The 19,032-nt window shown below is 55.9% G+C and overlaps 1 protein-coding gene across 6 annotated transcripts in view; it reads left to right on the top strand.

The window, feature by feature from the left end:
• The window catches only part of SPECC1 (sperm antigen with calponin homology and coiled-coil domains 1), a 256,884-nt gene that overhangs the window by 223,341 nt on the left and 14,511 nt on the right, over positions 1–19,032 (top strand). For all 6 annotated transcript variants that reach the window (XM_079797262.1, XM_079797264.1, XM_079797265.1 and 3 more), the window contains 2 exons: positions 7,707–7,823; positions 16,658–16,717. In XM_079797262.1, the coding sequence (XP_079653388.1) occupies positions 7,707–7,823; positions 16,658–16,717 (177 nt within the window). The remainder of the gene's footprint in view (positions 1–7,706; positions 7,824–16,657; positions 16,718–19,032) is intronic.

The following is a 19,032-nucleotide window of genomic DNA, read 5'->3' as shown; positions in this document are numbered from 1 at the left end:
CAGCCTGTTTGGGAGATTCTTGGAAAGTTACTTTTTTATGTGCGAGACTCCCTTTCCCCAGAACTTCTCTCACTGGGAAACGTCTCGGAAGTATTAATAGCCTAGAGAAAGTTAAAGATGATTTTCACTGAGTAGCTACCACCTCCCTTGGGAAAAGAATCAAGTTTCTTTTTCTCATCCCTTTGCGTTTCCTCCCAGTAACCCTCACAGCACACAAGCTCCATAGCAGCAGCGTTCCTTGTAACAGCCCAGCTCAGTCCCTTCAGATGATCGGGTCTGCCTGTCTTTCTCTTCTGCTTCCCCCTCCCTTCTCTCCTCTCTTTTCCCCTCTTTTCCCCTCCCTCTCTTTTCCTTCCTTTCTCCTCTCTCTCCCCCCTCCCCCTCCCCCTCTCCCTCCCCCTCCCTGGTGGAGGTGTGGCCGCAGTGTGCAGCTCAGTGGGTTTTCAGGAGGTGAGTATGCCCGCACACAGGACTGTCAGCACCCAGCACCCTCCTCATCAAGGAGGACATGATCCAGTCGGTTTTATTCAGGAAGATAATTGAAGACATATCCTTGGCGAATGCTGTGTTGGCTGTTTTTTCATTTTCCTCTAAGTTACTCTTTTGATGAACCCCTACGATTCAGCTGCGTGGTAACTGGGAAAAGGAGGGCATCGTATAAGCCCCTTGGGGCGTTTGTGTTATTCTCCTTCCTTTTGTCCTGGGCCGGAGGCTGCATCCGGAGCGCTGAGGACTGTTGCCCACAAGCTCAGCAACACTCACAGCCCCCTCTCCGCCTGTGCGGCCCTTCCTGCCCTGGCTTCCTTTCCTCCCGGTGGCTGCAGTGGGACTGGATCTCAGCCACGTGGCTGGGCCCGCGCGCCCGCCTGGGTGGGTTCCAGTGCAGGGAGACGTCACCCGGAGCTGGTGGACAGCACTGCGCTGCCGCCGTCCCTGAACTGTGCACATGGCCCGTCCACTGGGCCCTGGGAAACCGCCGGCCCGAGGAACCCGGCGCCCTTGGTCCTTGCTGCCCTTCTCCCTGCCCAGTGAGGCCATCACTGCGTTAGCTCCCCCTGCATCCCCCTGGGTGTGCTGATGGGAGTCCAGAATACCACCCAGGTTATGGCAAGACAGGTCCACAGTGACCAGTAATTCAGATGATGGGCTTTTCCAAAATGCAGTGAGAGAAAGATCTGGTAAAGCATAAATCATCTCTCTCTCTGAGCTTTACAGAACTGCGCTGTTGCGCCAGCTCGCTGCTCATTCACCAGAGCGAGCCTCAGCGCTGCCAAGTGTGCCCTCCGCGAGCCGCACAGCATGTCACGGGCCCTGCAGGCTGGCCTTCCCCACCGTGTTGGAGGCGCTGCGGGCGCACACACATTTGCATTGTCCGCCAGCTGTGTTGACTTGGGAATTATTGAACCTTTTGTTCAGCTAGAATTATAGAGATTTTCAAGTCTCTCTACTAAAGAAAACTCGAGATGGGGTGCTGCACTCAGAAGGGAGAGGGGAGAGGTAGGTTGGTTTGTTTGCTTGTTGGTAGTACTGCAGTGTCTCCCGTTGCCCCACAAGTAGGAGGGGAGAGTTCCCATTCCATGGCATAATGTTCCTGGAATGAATGTAATATCACAGCCATGGCTGCCCTCCCTCTGCAGCGTCAGAGCAGTTCGCAGGCCTCACGTGGCGAATGTAGGGGGCCTCTCCTGGCCCGGGGCTGGCTCATGACCTGAGTGGGTCTCCGTGTTCCTTTCTTCCAGGGGCGGGGCCGGGCCTCCTCCGTGTGCGGCCCTTCGGCCTTGCTGTGGTGCCCCGGGCAGGAGCTGGCTCTGGGCTCCTGAGGCTGGAAGTCATTTTGGTTGATTTTCAACCTTGGCTTTGACCTCACCCAATTTTATATCCTACTGCAGTGATGGCGAACCTATGACACGCGTGACAGCACTGACATGCGTAGTCATTTCTGATGACACACGGCATCATGCCGAGGATGAAACATTTGCTGCTCCTGAGGATGAAACATTTGCGAAATAATGTTTTTTCCTCAAAGTGACACACTACCCGAGTTATGCTCAGTTTTTTGGCGAAGTTTGACACACCAAGCTCAAAAGGTTGCCCATCACTGTCCTAGAGAATGATTTCAAACTATTACTCACACTTATAGGTCAAAACTAATTTTTTAATGGCAGTTAACTAAAGTACTGGGTACTCCTCGGGGTCCATTTGGCCTCTCAGAATGATCTGAAAAGTGTGCAGATAAAGAAAAATGAGGGGGTGGGGTCATCTGTAATAATGCCAACAACAACAAAATAAAGAAGTGATGTTTCATGGCATGCCTGGTACAAGAGGTGTGTGTATAAAGTGTTCCCATGTTTATCCAGCGTTAGAGGCTTTTGGTGTAAATGGTGAAGGAATGCAGACGAGGGGAGAGGAAGAGAGAGAAAGAGAAAAAGAAGGAAGCACAGCAAACAGGACACGTGCTTTGCAGTTTGACAGGACTGGGTTCCACCCTGACTCACACCCGCCATAGAGCTTCAGCTTCCTCACGCAGGCAGGCCGGGCCCGCCGTGAGCGGGTCCTGAGGTCGGAGGAGGGGCAGGGACAGGCAGGGCCCACCGTGAGCGGGTCCTGAGGTCGGAGGAGGGGCAGGGACAGGCAGGGCCCACCGTGAGCGGGTCCTGAGGTCGGAGGAGGGGCAGGGACAGGCAGGGCCACTGTGAGCGGGTCCTGAGGTCGGAGGTTGGAGGTCAGAGGAGGGGCAGGGACAGGCAGGGCCCACCGTGAGCGGGTCCTGAGGTCGGAGGAGGGGCAGGGACAGGCAGGGCCCACCGTGAGCGGGTCCTGAAGTCGAGGAGGGGCAGGGACAGGCACATCATGGACGCTCAGCTGTGTCTCTGCTTTCCACCAGCACCGTCTAAGGGACTTCCATCTTGACCGTGGAGCGTTTGGCTTTCTGTTTAAAATGGGGCCTTTCCACCCGGCCGGCATGGCCCAGTGGTTGAGTGTCGACCTATGATCCAGGAGGTCATGGTTTGATTCCCGGTCAGGGCACATGCCCAGGTTGTGGGCTCGATGCCAGCATGGAGTGTGCAGGAGGCAGCCGATCCATGATTCTCTCTCATTGATGCTTCTATCTCTCCCTCTCCCTTCCTCTCTGAAATCAATAACAATGTATATTTTTAAAGTGAATGAATAAATGGAGTGGGCCTCTGTGTTGGAAACGGCAGCACCATGCTCACACTCCTCAGGAGGTTGCTGCTGGTGCAGTGCCGCCCGGTGATGCAGGTGCCTCGGCCTCCGCCATGAGCAATAGCCACAAACAAGTGTCACCAGGGATAACGCCTGGCTTTCCTCCACCGGCCACAGCACCGTAGTTGGACGGGTGTGGGGATGGTCTCAGAGCCTCTGTGGGGAAAGAAAGGAAGGAAGGGGTGCGGCCTTGGAGAGCTGTGCCGCCAGGCCCTGCCCCTCGCGCCCTCCGGGCCTGATGCCCACACACCTGCTTCAGTGCTGAGACTCTGAGGGAAGGGGTAGGTTGTAGCCCCCACCTGTTCCTCTGCCTTTTGTAACAGGAACTCTTTGGAAACTGTAAAATCAAAGTGTTCCCCACTTTTAAAGCAGCATCCAGGCCTCAGGTAGCTGTTGGACCCAAGAAGACTTTTTGAAGACCCAGCTCCAATGACCAGCTTCCCAGGGTCCCAGCTATGCCCGTTCACTCCGAACAGGGAGCCGGCCCCCAGCAGGCACTCGGACTCCAAGGAGCGCAGAGCTGCGCACCTCCCACCGCTCGGCTCTGCTTGCCTCACGAACCCAGAGCGCTGTGGTGTGCGCGCTTCTGCCCGGCCTCCCCGCTGAGTGCAGCTGAGCGCAGCCCGCGGCAGGCATGTTCCTGAAGGCGCAGGCTCCTGCCTCCGGCTGGAAGCAGGGAGGGTTGGTGGAGGAGACCGCGTGTCGCTGCTCGGGTGAGCCGTGGCCTCAGCTTCTGTCCTGTGAAGTGAGGCCTTGGACTTGCCTCGCCGTCCAGGGCCAGGAATCTCAAGCTGACGTGGGAAAGTCCAGGTGAAAAGCTCAAACAAGACTATACCGGTTAATAATGGCGGATTTTGTAATCAAAGAAAACACGATAATTTCAAGAGAAACATCAAAAGTGCTTTATTCAAAGTAATGTCCATCGCTAGCTACACATTTCCCCCATCTTTCAGGTAATTTGGGGATACCGTCCCAATAGAACTTTTCTTGTTTTGAGGCAAAGCATTCAGAGACCCAATTTTCCACTTCTTTGTATGTTTTGAAGTGCTGCTCAGAAAGTGCGTGTGCCATCGATCGGAGCAAGTGGTCATCTGAAGGAGCAAGGTCTGGTGAATAGGGCGGGTGGGTTAATACTTCCCAGGCAAGACCTTTTAACGTGCCTTTAACTGGTTTTGAAGTGTGTGATGGTGCGTTATCATGAAGCAAAATTACTTTGCCATGTCTTCTGGAACATTCTGGTCATTTTAAGATCAAAGCATGGTTCACATTTGTGATTTATGCTGGTAGCGATCAGTATTAACGGTTTCACCTGGTTTTAGAAGCTCATAATACACCACACCTTCCTGATCCCACCAAACACAGAGCATTGTCTTCTTTTCGAAGCGATTTGGCCTTGCAGTCGATGTTGATGGTTGATCTGGATCAACCCATGATTTTTTGCGTTTAGGATTCTCAAAATAAATCCACTTTTAATCGCCAGTCACAATTCGATGCAAAAAAGACTTTCTTTCGTGCCATTGAAGCAACATTTTACTGATGATTTTTCAGTTTTCCATTTGTCTTTCGTTCAGTTGATGTGGCACCCATTTTCCTTCCTTTAAAGTCTTTCCCATTGCATATAAACGATCGGAAATTGCTTGCTGAGCAATGTTTAATCTTTCTGCAAGTTGTTTTTGAGTTTGACACGTATCTTCATCCAATAATGCTTGTAATTGTTGGTCTTCAAACTTTTTCTGTTGATCTGGACGTTCTTTGTCTTTCACATCAAAATCATCACTTTTAAAGCATTTAAACCAGCGTTCACAAGTATCTTGAGATGGAGCATGTTCACCATAAGCTTCCTGAAGTATATGATAACTTTCAGTAGCACTTTTCTTCAAAATAAAGTAATGAATTAAAACTTCCCGCGGATGCTCTTTTTTTGGCACGAAATTTGACATTTTTACACATAAAAATATCTATAATGTTAACACCTTCATAAAATTTGACATATGAAGTTTTGAAGCTTGCTATCAATACAACAAACTAGCATACATATCAAATCACATATATATCAACATATGTGTAACTCCAAGTATTGAAAAAAAGCTGCATTATTAATTGGTATACCTGGTAGGTCATTTGCTTCCAAAATCCTCAGGAAACCTGACATGAAACATATTAAACCATGTTTATTACACATTTCCATCTTTTATATATATACTAGAGGCCCGGTGCATGAAATTTGTGCACAGGGGAGGGGGGTCCTTAGCCCGGCCTGCGCCCTCTTGCAGTCTGGGACCCCTCGCTCCTTACCACCCACCTGCTCCTTACTGCTTGGCTCACTGCTCCTTAGCGGAGGTGGGAGAGGCTCCCGCCACCACGGCTGCACTCATCAGCCTTGAGCCCGGCTTCTGGCTAAGCAGCACTCCCCCTGTGGAAGCACGCTGACCACCAAGGGGGAAGCTCCTGCATTGAACGTCTGCCCCTGGTGGTCAGTGGACATCATAGTAACAAGTCGTACTGGTCATTCCACTATAATGGTCACTTAGGCTTTTATTATATAGACTAGAGGCCCGGTGCATGGATTCATGCACCGGTGGGGTCCCTCAGTCTGGCCTGTGCCCTCTTGCAATCCGGGACCCCTCGGGGGATGTCAGACTGCCAGTTTAGGCCTGTTCCCCGCAATCTGTGCACCAGGTCTCTAGTATGCATATAAGATCTTTGGATAATCTCCTCCCACCCTCCCCCCTGCCCCCTTCCCTCTGAGAGCCATCAGTTTGTTCCATGTTTCCATGCCTGTGTGTTGAGCATCTGCTCCCTGGTGGTCAGTGTGTGTCATAGCTACCAGTCAAACGGTCGGTCGGTCACTTAGGCTTTTATATATAGAGAGATATACTAGAGGCTCGGTGCACAAAATTCGTGCACAGGTAGGTTCCCTAGGCCTGGCCAGCGATCAGGGCCCATCAGGTTCCCCTGCCTCCTCACCTCCTCCCTCCCTTGTCACCCACGCGCCGCCGCCACCACTGGTCACCTGCCATGTCCCGTGCCACCCCCTGTTGGTCAGTGCATGTCATAGTGAGTGATCGAACTCTGGAGGGAACACTTGGCATATTAGCCTTTTGTGTGTATATATATATACACACACACATATATATAGGTATATATATGTGTGTGTGCGTGTATGTGTGTGTGTGTATTTTAGAAAGAGGAAGGAAGGAAGAGGGAGAGATAGAGATAGAAGCATCAACGATGAGAGAGAATCACTGATTGGCTGCCTCCTGCACGCCCCACACTGGGGATTGAGCCCACAACCCAGCATGTGCCCTGACTGGGAATCGTGACCTCCTGGTTCATACGTCAATGCTCAGCCTCTGAGCCACTGGTCCACATTTCTGTCCTTACACACTGAGAATTCCGTACCGTCTCCCGTGTGATGGGGCCTCCTGGCCTGCTCCCCTCACACCTGCCCCTCTAGCTGCCACTGCCTCTGAAGACCGCGGGTCGCCATCCAGGACAGTGCGGACTGAGGGCGGGAAGTTTGCATTGGGCTCGAGCTGAGGGGAGAAGTAGCCAGGGTCCACTCCAGAAAAGTGGCTGTCACCGCCTCTCCTCTCCGTGGCTGGTGTGACTGCCTGCCTCCCCGCGGTTCTGAGGAGGAAGAGCCTGCTGCCTCCCTAGCGGCTGCGGGGAGACCGCAGGAAGGAGCCCCACTCTCCCCGAGTCCTGTGGTCGGAGCAGAAGTGCTCAGAGCAGCGGGACGACGCGCCCTGCCCTGGCGCAGGCTGCGTCCGTGCATTTATGCAGCCAGACACCTCAGCCTGCGCGGGAGAGAGGTCGTGGGCTTTGGAACCTGACGTTTCGTTTGGACGAGCTTTGGAGCCAGGGAAGAAATCCTGTTAGGATCAGCGGAGTCGGGGAGAAGGAAGCAGTGGTGACAGGAGTGAGGATTTAGAGGTGGAGGTGCCCCGGCTCCCAGGAACCCGTCATCCCCGAGGACGCGTATGGAGCTGGCCTTGGCTTTCTCACTATTCCCAGGGTTCCTGCCTGTCCCGCAGGGAGCTGCTTGCCCCGTGAGCCCCAGCATCCGTGCCAGCGGGGAGGCCGAGCGCTGGCGTGTGTCCTGTGGAAGCCGCCCGCGGCAGGGGAGAGTGTGGCGGGGGAGCGGCCGAGGCCGCCCTGAGGGGCTTGTCCTGGTCCAGCCATCGTTGACGGGGTGGCCCGTCCCTGGCTACATCCCTGGCTACGCTGGGACGTGCGGAGCTTGTCAGGTGGTCGGCCTCCCGTACGCAGAGCAGACAGAAATCCGCGTGTGTGAGCTCTCAGCCTTGTCCTCGTGCTGCTCTGGGAACAGGTTTGGGCAGCGGCGTGCTGTTCCTGGCACCGGCTGAGGGCACCCCGGCAGACGTGCGCCGTTTCTCGTCTGGCCCGGTGGCTGCGTCCCGCGCAGCCGCGTTCCGGTTCTGTGATGCGGTTTGACAGTCCCGCTGCTTTCCCCACAGAACATCGACATCACCAACTTCAGCAGCAGCTGGAGCGACGGCCTGGCCTTCTGCGCGCTCCTCCACACCTACCTGCCGGCCCACATCCCGTACCAGGAGCTGAGCAGCCAGGAGAAGGTAAGGCCACCGCCCGTGCTTCCCGGGCACACGCCGGGCCGCGTGGAAACCAGGATTCCGGGACCGGGCTCGGCGACCAGCTGCTGAGCGTGGGCCCGTGGGACCCCCCTGCGTCCTCTGAGACGCGCTCCGGGGAAACGCGGTGAAGGCCATTCCCTTGCCGCTGACAGTTCCCGTCACCCACTTGCCTAACGGACTCTCACCTTTGCGGGGGGGGGGGGGGGGGGGGGGCCTTGGCCACCTTTTTTCAGTCTTTTCCAAAGAACCAACAAACTGCACCAAGAGGAGTTTCTCCTCAAACAAGCTTGGGAAACGGCACATTATATCACATTTCAGATTTTCACGGTGCTCATTAGCGCAGCCCAGGCTTCGAGTCCTTCGTTAAAGAAACCTGCGTGACTCCATGACCCCAGCGTCAGTGAGACCGCACAACGTGTCCTCTGTCACAGCTAAACTCTACCACTGGAGGGTCGTGGACCATGTGGGCATGCTGTATTGCAATAAAACTTTATTTACAAAAATGACGGCAGACCAGATGCAGCCCGCCGGCTCTATTTGCCAAACGCTGACCCAAACCTCCTGCAGGGTCACGTCCCACGGGCGGCCCGTCGGGAGAAGCTGTGCTGTCCACACGTGCCCGTTCAGCACGCGGTTCTTGCCGGGCATCATGCACAATAGCAAAGACCGCAGGGAGAGCACGCGTGTGCTGTGCCTCCTGAGACGCAGGGAGTGAGGAAGCCGAAAGTAACATAATAAGCAGGTAACTGAGCTTGGAGGGCGATGGAGAAACGGGCGGTGTGGACAGTGGGGACACCTGACGAGGAGGCTGAGGTCTGTCAGGAGGTGCTAGTTCAGCAGATGGCTGAGGACGGAACCTGAAGGAGCCAGCCATGCAGAGAGCTGAGGGGAGCTCCCGGGGCTGGGGGCGCCGGGCAAGAAAAACCTGGGGCACTCCGGGCAGCAGAGGGGGCAGCTGGAGTGCAGTGAGGAGGGGCCTGGCTGTGAGGGTCCACACAGCTGGAGTGCAGTGAGGTGGGGCCTGGCTATGAGGGTGCCCACAGCTGGAGTGCAGTGAGGAGGGGCCTGGCTGTGAGGGTGCCCACAGCTGGAGTGCAGTGAGGAGGGGCCTGGCTGTGAGGGTCCACACAGCTGGAGTGCAGTGAGGAGGGGCCTGGCTGTGAGGGTGCCCACAGCTGGAGTGCAGTGAGGAGGGGCCTGGCTGTGAGGGTGCCCGCAGCTGGAGTGCAGTGAGGAGGGGCCTGGCTATGAGGGTGCCCACAGCTGGAGTGCAGTGAGCAGGGGCCTGGCTGTGAGGGTGCCCTCAGCTGGAGTGCAGTGAGCAGGGGCCTGGCTATGAGGGTGCCCACAGCTGGAGTGCAGTGAGAAGGGGCCTGGCTGGGAGGGTCCCCACAGCGAGAGTGCAGTGAGGAGGGGCCTGGCTGTGAGGGGCCCACAGCTGGAGTGCAGTGAGGAGGGGCCTGGCTGGGAGGGTCCCCACAGCGAGAGTGCAGTGAGGAGGGGCCTGGCTGTGAGGGGCCCGCAGCTGGAGTGCAGTGAGGAGGGGCCTGGCTGTGAGGGGCCCGCAGCTGGAGTGCAGTGAGGAGGGGCCTGGCTGTGAGGGTGCCCACAGCTGGAGTGCAGTGAGAAGGGGCCTGGCTGTGAGGGGCCCACAGCTGGAGTGCAGTGAGGAGGGGCCTGGCTGTGAGGGTGCCTGCAGCTGGAGTGCAGTGAGGAGGGGCCTGGCTGTGAGGGGCCCACAGCTGGAGTGCAGTGAGGAGGGGCCTGGCTGGGAGGGTCCACACAGCTGGAGTGCAGTGAGGAGGGGCCTGGCTGGGAGGGTGCCCACAGCTGGAGTGCAGTGAGGAGGGGCCTGGCTGGGAGGGGCCCACAGCTGGAGTGCAGTGAGAAGGGGCCTGGCTGTGAGGGTGCCCACAGCTGGAGTGCAGTGAGGAGGGGCCTGGCTGTGAGGGTGCCTGAAGCTGGAGTGCAGTGAGGAGGGGCCTGGCTGTGAGGGGCCCGCAGCTGGAGTGCAGTGAGGAGGGGCCTGGCTGGGAGGGTGCCCACAGCTGGAGTGCAGTGAGGAGAGGCCTGGCTGTGAGGGTGCCTGCAGCTGGAGTGCAGTGAGGAGGGGCCTGGCTGGGAGGGTGCCCGCAGCTGGAGTGCAGTGAGGAGGGGCCTGGCTATGAGGGTGCCCACAGCTGGAGTGCAGTGAGGAGGGGCCTGGCTGTGAGGGTGCCTGCAGCTGGAGTGCAGTGAGGAGGGGCCTGGCTGTGAGGGGCCCACAGCTGGAGTGCAGTGAGGAGAGGCCTGGCTGTGAGGGTGCCTGCAGCTGGAGTGCAGTGAGGAGGGGCCTGGCTGTGAGGGTGCCTGCAGCTGGAGTGCAGTGAGGAGAGGCCTGGCTGTGAGGGTGCCTGCAGCTGGAGTGCAGTGAGGAGGGGCCTGGCTGTGAGGGTGCCTGCAGCTGGAGTGCAGTGAGGAGGGGCCTGGCTGTGAGGGTGCCCACAGCTGGAGTGCAGTGAGGAGGGGCCTGGCTGTGAGGGTGCCCACAGCTGGAGTGCAGTGAGGAGGGGCCTGGCTGTGAGGGGCCCACAGCTGGAGTGCAGTGAGGAGGGTCCTGGCTGGGAGGGTGCCCACAGCTGGAGTGCAGTGAGGAGGGGCCTGGCTGTGAGGGTGCCCACAGCTGGAGTGCAGTGAGGAGGGGCCTGGCTGTGAGGGGCCCACAGCTGGAGTGCAGTGAGGAGGGGCCTGGCTGGGAGGGTGCCCACAGCTGGAGTGCAGTGAGGAGGGGCCTGGCTGTGAGGGGCCCACAGCTGGAGTGCAGTGAGGAGGGGCCTGGCTGGGAGGGTGCCCACAGCTGGAGTGCAGTGAGGAGGGGCCTGGCTGTGAGGGGCCCACAGCTGGAGTGCAGTGAGGAGGGGCCTGGCTGTGAGGGTGCCCACAGCTGGAGTGCAGTGAGGAGGGGCCTGGCTGGGAGGGTGCCCACAGCTAGAGTGCAGTGAGGAGGGGCCTGGCTGTGAGGGGCCCACAGCTGGAGTGCAGTGAGAAGGGGCCTGGCTGGGAGGGTCCCCACAGCGGGAGTGCAGTGAGGAGGGGCCTGGCTGTGAGGGGCCCACAGCTGGAGTGCAGTGAGGAGGGGCCTGGCTAGGAGGGTGCCCACAGCTGGAGTGCAGTGAGGAGGGGCCTGGCTGTGAGGGTCCACACAGCTGGAGTGCAGTGAGGAGAGGCCTGGCTGTGAGGGTGCCTGCAGCTGGAGTGCAGTGAGGAGGGGCCTGGCTGTGAGGGTGCCTGCAGCTGGAGTGCAGTGAGGAGAGGCCTGGCTGTGAGGGTGCCTGCAGCTGGAGTGCAGTGAGGAGGGGCCTGGCTGTGAGGGTGCCTGCAGCTGGAGTGCAGTGAGGAGGGGCCTGGCTGTGAGGGTGCCCGCAGCTGGAGTGCAGTGAGGAGAGGCCTGGCTGTGAGGGTGCCCACAGCTGGAGTGCAGTGAGGAGGGGCCTGGCTGTGAGGGTGCCCACAGCTGGAGTGCAGTGAGGAGAGGCCTGGCTGTGAGGGTGCCCACAGCTGGAGTGCAGTGAGGAGAGGCCTTGCTGGGAGGGTGCCTGCAGCTGGAGTGCAGTGAGGAGGGGCCTGGCTGTGAGGGTGCCCACAGCTGGAGTGCAGTGAGGAGAGGCCTTGCTGGGAGGGTGCCTGCAGCTGGAGTGCAGTGAGGAGGGGCCTGGCTAGGAGGGTGCCCACAGCTGGAGTGCAGTGAGGAGGGGCCTGGCTAGGAGGGTGCCCACAGCTGGAGTGCAGTGAGGAGGGGCCTGGCTAGGAGGGTGCCCACAGCTGGAGTGCAGTGAGGAGGGGCCTGGCTGTGAGGGGCCCACAGCTGGAGTGCAGTGAGGAGGGGCCTGGCTAGGAGGGTGCCCACAGCTGGAGTGCAGTGAGGAGAGGCCTTGCTGGGAGGGTGCCTGCAGCTGGAGTGCAGTGAGGAGGGGCCTGGCTATGAGGGTGCCCACAGCTGGAGTGCAGTGAGGAGAGGCCTTGCTGGGAGGGTGCCTGCAGCTGGAGTGCAGTGAGGAGGGGCCTGGCTGTGAGAGTGCCCACAGCTGGAGTGCAGTGAGGAGAGGCCTTGCTGGGAGGGTGCCTGCAGCTGGAGTGCAGTGAGGAGGGGCCTGGCTGTGAGGGTGCCCACAGCTGGAGTGCAGTGAGGAGAGGCCTTGCTGGGAGGGTGCCTGCAGCTGGAGTGCAGTGAGGAGGGGCCTAGCTGGGAGGGTGCCCACAGCTGGAGTGCAGTGAGGAGGGGCCTGGCTAGGAGGGTGCCCACAGCTGGAGTGCAGTGAGGAGGGGCCTGGCTAGGAGGGTGCCCACAGCTGGAGTGCAGTGAGGAGGGGCCTGGCTGTGAGGGGCCCACAGCTGGAGTGCAGTGAGGAGGGGCCTGGCTAGGAGGGTGCCCACAGCTGGAGTGCAGTGAGGAGGGGCCTGGCTAGGAGGGTGCCCACAGCTGGAGTGCAGTGAGGAGGGGCCTGGCTGTGAGGTTCCCCGCAGCTGGAGTGCAGTGAGGAGGGGCCTGGCTGGGAGGGTGCCCGCAGCTGGAGTGCAGTGAGGAGAGGCCTGGCTGTGAGGGTGCCTGCAGCTGGAGTGCAGTGAGGAGGGGCCTGGCTGTGAGGGTGCCTGCAGCTGGAGTGCAGTGAGGAGGGGCCTGGCTGTGAGGGTGCCCGCAGCTGGAGTGCAGTGAGGAGGGGCCTGGCTGGGAGGGTGCCTGCAGCTGGAGTGCAGTGAGGAGGGGCCTGGCTGTGAGGGTGCCCACAGCTGGAGTGCAGTGAGGAGAGGCCTTGCTGGGAGGGTGCCCGCAGCTGGAGTGCAGTGAGGAGAGGCCTGGCTGTGAGGGTGCCTGCAGCTGGAGTGCAGTGAGGAGGGGCCTGGCTGTGAGGGTGCCTGCAGCTGGAGTGCAGTGAGGAGGGGCCTGGCTGTGAGGGTGCCCGCAGCTGGAGTGCAGTGAGGAGAGGCCTGGCGCTGAGGGTGCCCGCAGCTGGAGTGCAGTGAGGAGAGGCCTGGCGGTGAGGGTGCCCGCAGCTGGAGTGCAGTGAGGAGAGGCCTGGCTGTGAGGGTGCCCACAGCTGGAGTGCAGTGAGGAGGGGCCTGGCTGTGAGGGTGCCTGCAGCTGGAGTGCAGTGAGGAGGGGCCTGGCTGTGAGGGTGCTCGCAGCTGGAGTGCAGTGAGGAGAGGCCTGGCTGTGAGGGTGCCCACAGCTGGAGTGCAGTGAGGAGAGGCCTGGCTGTGAGGGTGCCCACAGACCGGCTGACCCCAGGGGGTCCATGCTGGGTAGAAGTTTGCATGCTGCTCCGAGCACAGGGGAAGCCTGAAGGAGCCTAAACAATGGGGACTCACTCTTCGTGTTTCCAGGAGCTCGCTGACAGGAAATGAGAAGGAGCAGGAAGCCAGGGGGAGGCTGTTGCAGTCCCGTTCTCACCCGTGTCTGGCTCCCCCCTGAGCTGGGTGCAGCAATGTAGACGGGAGGTGGGAAGATACTCTATATCTGAGATGTGGAAGTGACTGGACCTGGGACCGTGGGGTGTAGGGAGGGTGAGAGGAGAGTCAGCGATGACCCCAGGTGTCCGCCTGGCAGGGCCGTCCGCTGAGAGATCGTTAGAAGTTGGATTCTGATTACCCCACACTAAGACAAAGTCCAGGATGCTCATGGCACTGGCGGGGAGCAGAAGCAAAGTGCTTTCATCTTGTAGAGAGTGAGGCTCTCCAGGGGAGAAAGCTGTATGTGAAGGCATTGGCGCACACGAGCGTGGAGACTGGCAAGGGAACAAGATAATCTGAATGAAACGAACCCCTTTGACATTTTAAAAATGTATTTGTATTGATTTCAGAGAGGAAGGGAGAGATAGAAACATCAGTGATGAGAGAGAATCATTGATGAGAGAGAATCATTGATGGGCTGTCTCCTGCACGCCCCCCACTGGGGATCGAGCCCATAACCCTGGCATGTGCCCTGACCGAGAATCGAACTGTGCCGTCCTGGTTCATAGGTTGATGCTCAGCCAATGCGCTATGCCGGCTGGGCCCCCTTCGACATTACTAAGATGAGTGAAGTGTAGCTGCCTAGATGGGGGCTGCTGAGGCAGCATGTCAGAAGGGCGTCAAGAGAGGCCTGTGCTGTAAAGCCCGGCTAAAGGCAAAGCCTAGAAATCGGTGCAGCCACTGATGGCCCGAAAGTCAGACCACGAGCTGTCCTCCCGATGGACACAGTCAAGCCAGACGAGTGTGCCGTCGGCATTAAGTAAGGAATTTCTAGAAAAGCTAACGAGGACTCTTCCCGACACTGAAGATGCCGACCCTCACGGGTGAGAGCTGGAGGCGGTGGGAGGGGCGGCCTCTTTCAATCAAACGCCTATTGTCGGTCAGCAGACAAAACCTCCACATACGTTGAACATCCACGTGATAGAATGAGGTGTGTTTGTGTCTGAGATGAAATAGTAAGGAGAGCAAAATTCTGGACTTGGGCCTCTTTCTCCCATCATTTCAGGTGAGTGCACTGTCCTAGACCCGGAGGTTCCAGGCCTGCCCTTGTCCCCAGGCAGGACTGATGAAGCGATGCTTTCTTCTCGCCCTGCGCCGGCCGCCGTGGGCACCGCTTCTGCCTGGGCATACTCTGTGATGGAAGAGAATTAGGGTAACAGTTGGTCCCCCCTCTCCCTAATGCTCCATGCCACACTGCACAGTTCCCGGTGTTCTGAGACGGCGTTTCCCATGAACCACTTCTTCGCTCTCTGCTTAGAAAACACCAGCAGTTCCATCAGAACCCAGTGGGGGGGCCTTGGGGGACCCCGTATAAAACCTTAGGCTTAGATACGCCTGTTCCTTAGACTTATTAGTGATCGAAGAATGCAAATTAAAACAATAAAATATTATTTTAGCCTGTCACATTGGCAGGGACTTTTGAAAATCGTAATGTTCTGTGCAGGTGAGGGTGTGGGGAAATGGGCACATACATTTTTGCTGAAATTGGAAGTTGCTGTAACATTTTGGAAAGCAGTTTTGCATTAATGGTCGCCTAAATCTGGCTTACAAAACCTCTCCTCCCCAAAACTAACCAAAAGGATTTTAGAAATAAGGACCAAGACCTCATTAGCGCCCCAACGGGAGAATGCAGCCGCAGTCCGGGCTGAGTGAGAGCGAGCCGGGAGCCCCTGGCTGCTCCTCTCTCCACGGAACAGCGGTGCATGGAAAGGTGGCGGGCGCCCCGCTCATGCCCAGTCACTGCCCTTCGTGTGGAGGAAGAGCGCTGGCGCTGGGCCTGCTGACTGCAGATGGACAGCTTGGCCAGCCCCGGCCGCGGGGAGAACCGGCTCCCTGGGCCCGGCACCCCGCGCGGAGCCTCACTCTCCAGGCGCCGACGTGCGGGCAGTGCAGCGGGTGGAGCCGTGGGCAACGGGACATGTCCAAAGTCTAAATGGGTAAAATTTCAAATTCTACTGGAACATAAAACATGAATATGTACAGAAACACTTGTCTCCCAATTACACTTAATTTACTAACTTCATTAAATTTTCATGTAATCCTAATGACTTTCAAATAAATTATGGAGGGGAGGACGCATGACCCAATGATTCTTAAATGTATCCATATGAAGAAACATCAAGAACAACCAGAAAGAATCTCACAAAGAAGCAACAAATTAGGTAAAAATTACTATGGAGCAGTAACTTTAAAATTCCAGGGAAAATTATTTTCACCTAGTTACTGACCAAGTGTGATGGTACAGAAGAGAAATGTTCCTATATGAATGCTTCCAGAAAAGGTGCCTGTCCCACACCCTTTAAGAAGGACACCTGAGTATACCCTACCAGGCTTTGTGCAGAAATGGACATGAGGCTCTGAAAGACTCCAGACTGAAGACCTGCATAGGGTAGTGAGTGACATGGCCGAGTCGCAAAGAGGAGAATCCTTTGTGAGAAAGGTCTTAGTGACAGCATCATGACGAACTATAGAGAGGGCAGTGCAGTTGGGGTGCCTACTTTGTAAGTGCTGTTTATTGTTTTTGGTTTTCAGAATTATCCTATTAAGAGAGGAGAGAAGACTTAAATGTGGTTATAAAAAAGGAACTGAGAGTGTTTTCAGTTTTAATAATTTAAAAAGTAAAACCTGACAAGATGAAGGAACTTCCTCATCGTATAAAGTGGAGTGAGGAAGTGCTGTCCATAATTGATGGAATAAGAAATGGAGATATAAGGGTATTATTTAAAGTCACAAACATAACTCAAAAGAACGAAAAGTAGCCATATGGCTATAAGGAAGAAAAGAGAGAGGTGCATGATACCTGAATCCTCATTTATTCCGGGAAGAAATTAGTAGGTAGAGTGAGGAGGTATTATTTTGGAAATCAAGAAACAGTGTGTGAGGATGTTACTGAGCTGTGGAGGTATCACCGAAGAACCAGAGACAGACATTAGAGAGGGTCTCCCAGGGACCAGGACTGAGGGAAGAACGGTTTTCTCACTTGATTATATTTAACTGTGTGTACACATTACTTTGAAAATTTTTATACAGCACCATGATTCAACAAACAACTGTTGACACACAGCAGAAATATATGCCGTATAGCTAGACAAAGTAAAAAATAACAGAATTAATAAAAATGTATCTGATAGTCAGGAGTCAGTAATGTCATTTTTAGTGACATTTGTAACCTGTCAGGTTTTTTTCTTATACTGAGACCATTGTTTGTATATTTGGCTTAAATTTTTAAGTGACTTACAGGTTTTCTAGCTGGGAGTGTCAGTGGTGGTCTTAGCCAAAGCTGTATGTTTTTAGTTGGTAATTCCAGTCTCTCTGTCTTTTCACCTTAGAAAAGGAATCTCTTGTTGGCATTTGAAGCAGCCGAAAGTGTAGGCATTAAGCCCAGCCTGGTAAGTATCCTATTTTGTATCCTTGTTATATTTTAGTCTAATTATGTGAGGAAGAACTTTATGTCGTCTAACAGTTTCTTATAGAACATAGAAATACATTCGTTGAAGATGTGTTACTCATGATCTCTAATATAAAATTATCCAGTTGGTCAGACCACATATGATTTAGAGAGGTTTTTGTAAGTCCTTTTGTAAATATGTTTGTATTGACTTTTTAGAGAAAGAGGAAGGGAGCGAGAAAGAGAAACATCAGTTGGTTGCCTCCCGTACGTGCGTGCCTGACTGGGGACTGAACCAGCCACCTGGGCATGTGCCCTGACTGGGAATCGAACCGGCGACCTTTCAGTGCATGAGGTGAAGTAAATCAAAGGCATGAGCACGGCTGACACTGACAGCCCAGGGCTGGGGCTGGGGCTGTAGTAGAGGGCCTGGAACAATGAGTGCCTGTGGGTATTATTTCACACCCCCACAGGGACGGTGAGGCCCTGCGCTCCCATGAGCAGAGCTTGAGTACTGAGCCTGCACAGAACCAAGGCTCACAGAGTGCTGCTCTTAGTGAAAGCAGGTGTAAAACCCCACCTGCCCCCAGGGAGGTGCGATAGGAAGTTCCATCTTCCCATCAGGTTTTTGTGGCCAAAAAAGGGGGTGGGGGGCCTCCTGTGAGAACAGGAAACAGCCAGATGAGGTTCAGAATACAAATTGTAACACATGTGCTGCAAGAAGCCCCTAGTTCATGCTGTCTCTACTTCGGGAAGCTCCTTGGCTCATAGTACAACGGTAGCTGGAAATATGCTAACAAGACAAACTTTAAAAACACTCAAGAAATTGACCTATTTGAGCTTGTCAGCAGACACAACAGACAAGAGGTTCGTCTACTAGAACCTAAGGTAATAAAACAGAAAGAGGCTACAAAAGACTATGTTTAAACATGTTAAAGAGATCAAAGGGGAAACCAAGATGGCGGCATAGGTAAGCACCTAAACTGCTGCCTCGCACAACAATTTCAAAACTACAACTAAAAGACAGAACGGACATCATCCAGAACCACAGGAAAGCTGGCTGAGTGGAAATTCTACAACTAGAAGGAAAGAGAAAAGCTCACGGACAATCAGAAGAGCTGTAAAGGGCTGAGGTACGGAGACACGCACGCAGAGAGGAAGGGCGGCTGAGTGCCTGGCTGGCTCTCTCTGGCAGGAGGGAGAAGGAAGCTCCCGACTGCATTGAACCCCAGTTTTGACTGCACTGAACCCCAGTTCCGGGTGAAACCCCGTGGACCCAGGCTCATATGGGGGGAGTCTGGACTGTCAGGTAGAGAGAAAGGCACACGGAGACTCGGGGGAGCCGCGGCGGGCAGGGGTCTGGAGGCACGCACGAATGTGCGCCAAGAAGACTGACTGCGGAGGTTGCTGCTGGCTTTCCCTAGCAGAAGGGAGTCGGAAGCTCCCGACTGCACTGAACCCCAGTTCCGAATGCACTGAACCCCAGTTCCGGGCGAGCCCCTGGGGACCCACGCTCTTATGGGAGGGAATCTGGACTGTCAGGCGGAAACTCAGGGAGCTGCAAAAGGCAGAGGTCTGGAGGTGCGCGTGCAAGTGCGTGCAGAGAGGACTGACTGCTGACTGCGCCGCTGGCTGGAGGGAACCGGAAGCTCCCGACTCCTCTGAACTCCAGTGCCGGGTGAGAATCTGGGAATCCAGATTCATTGGGGGAAAAACTGGACTGTCTGGCAGCGGGCAAAACTCGAGGCAGCTTTCTCTCAGAGGTGCTTTCAGCGATTACCGAGGGACACTGAGACCCAGGGGCCTCGGGCAGGGCTGACGGGAAGCCAAGACTGTCTGTTCAGCCCTGAGACTCCGCCCCATCCAAGCTGAGCACAGAGGCTTTTGCAATTTTGCAAGTCTGGTCCCATAAGGCTGTCCCCAGCACAGAAGGCCTCCCGGTGTAGACACAGCTGATACAACCAGTTGGTCTAGAGGTCAATTCCTCCCAGTGTTACCAACAACAATCAAGACTTAACTACAACAAGGCTGTACACACAGTCTACAAAGGGGTGCAAGAGTGTCCACCTCAGGTAACTGGGGAGGCCGACACACTGGGCCATATAGAACACCTACCACACAAAACTACCCTACGAACTCAGGGAAGCAGCAAAAATGCGGAGACAAAGAAACAATCACAAACGAAAGAAATGGAGGAAAACAAATGACTGGATATAGAATTCAAAACCACAGTTATAAGGTTTTTGAAGAATTTCCTAGAAAAGGCCGATAAATTTAGCAAGACCCTCCCTCAAGGATATGAAAAAGGACCAACTA

This window comes from Cnephaeus nilssonii, assembly GCF_951640355.1.
Source record: "Cnephaeus nilssonii genome assembly, chromosome: 19".
Classification (NCBI taxonomy): Eukaryota; Metazoa; Chordata; class Mammalia; order Chiroptera; family Vespertilionidae; genus Cnephaeus; species Cnephaeus nilssonii.
This window is presented reverse-complemented; position numbering and strand designations above follow the sequence as displayed.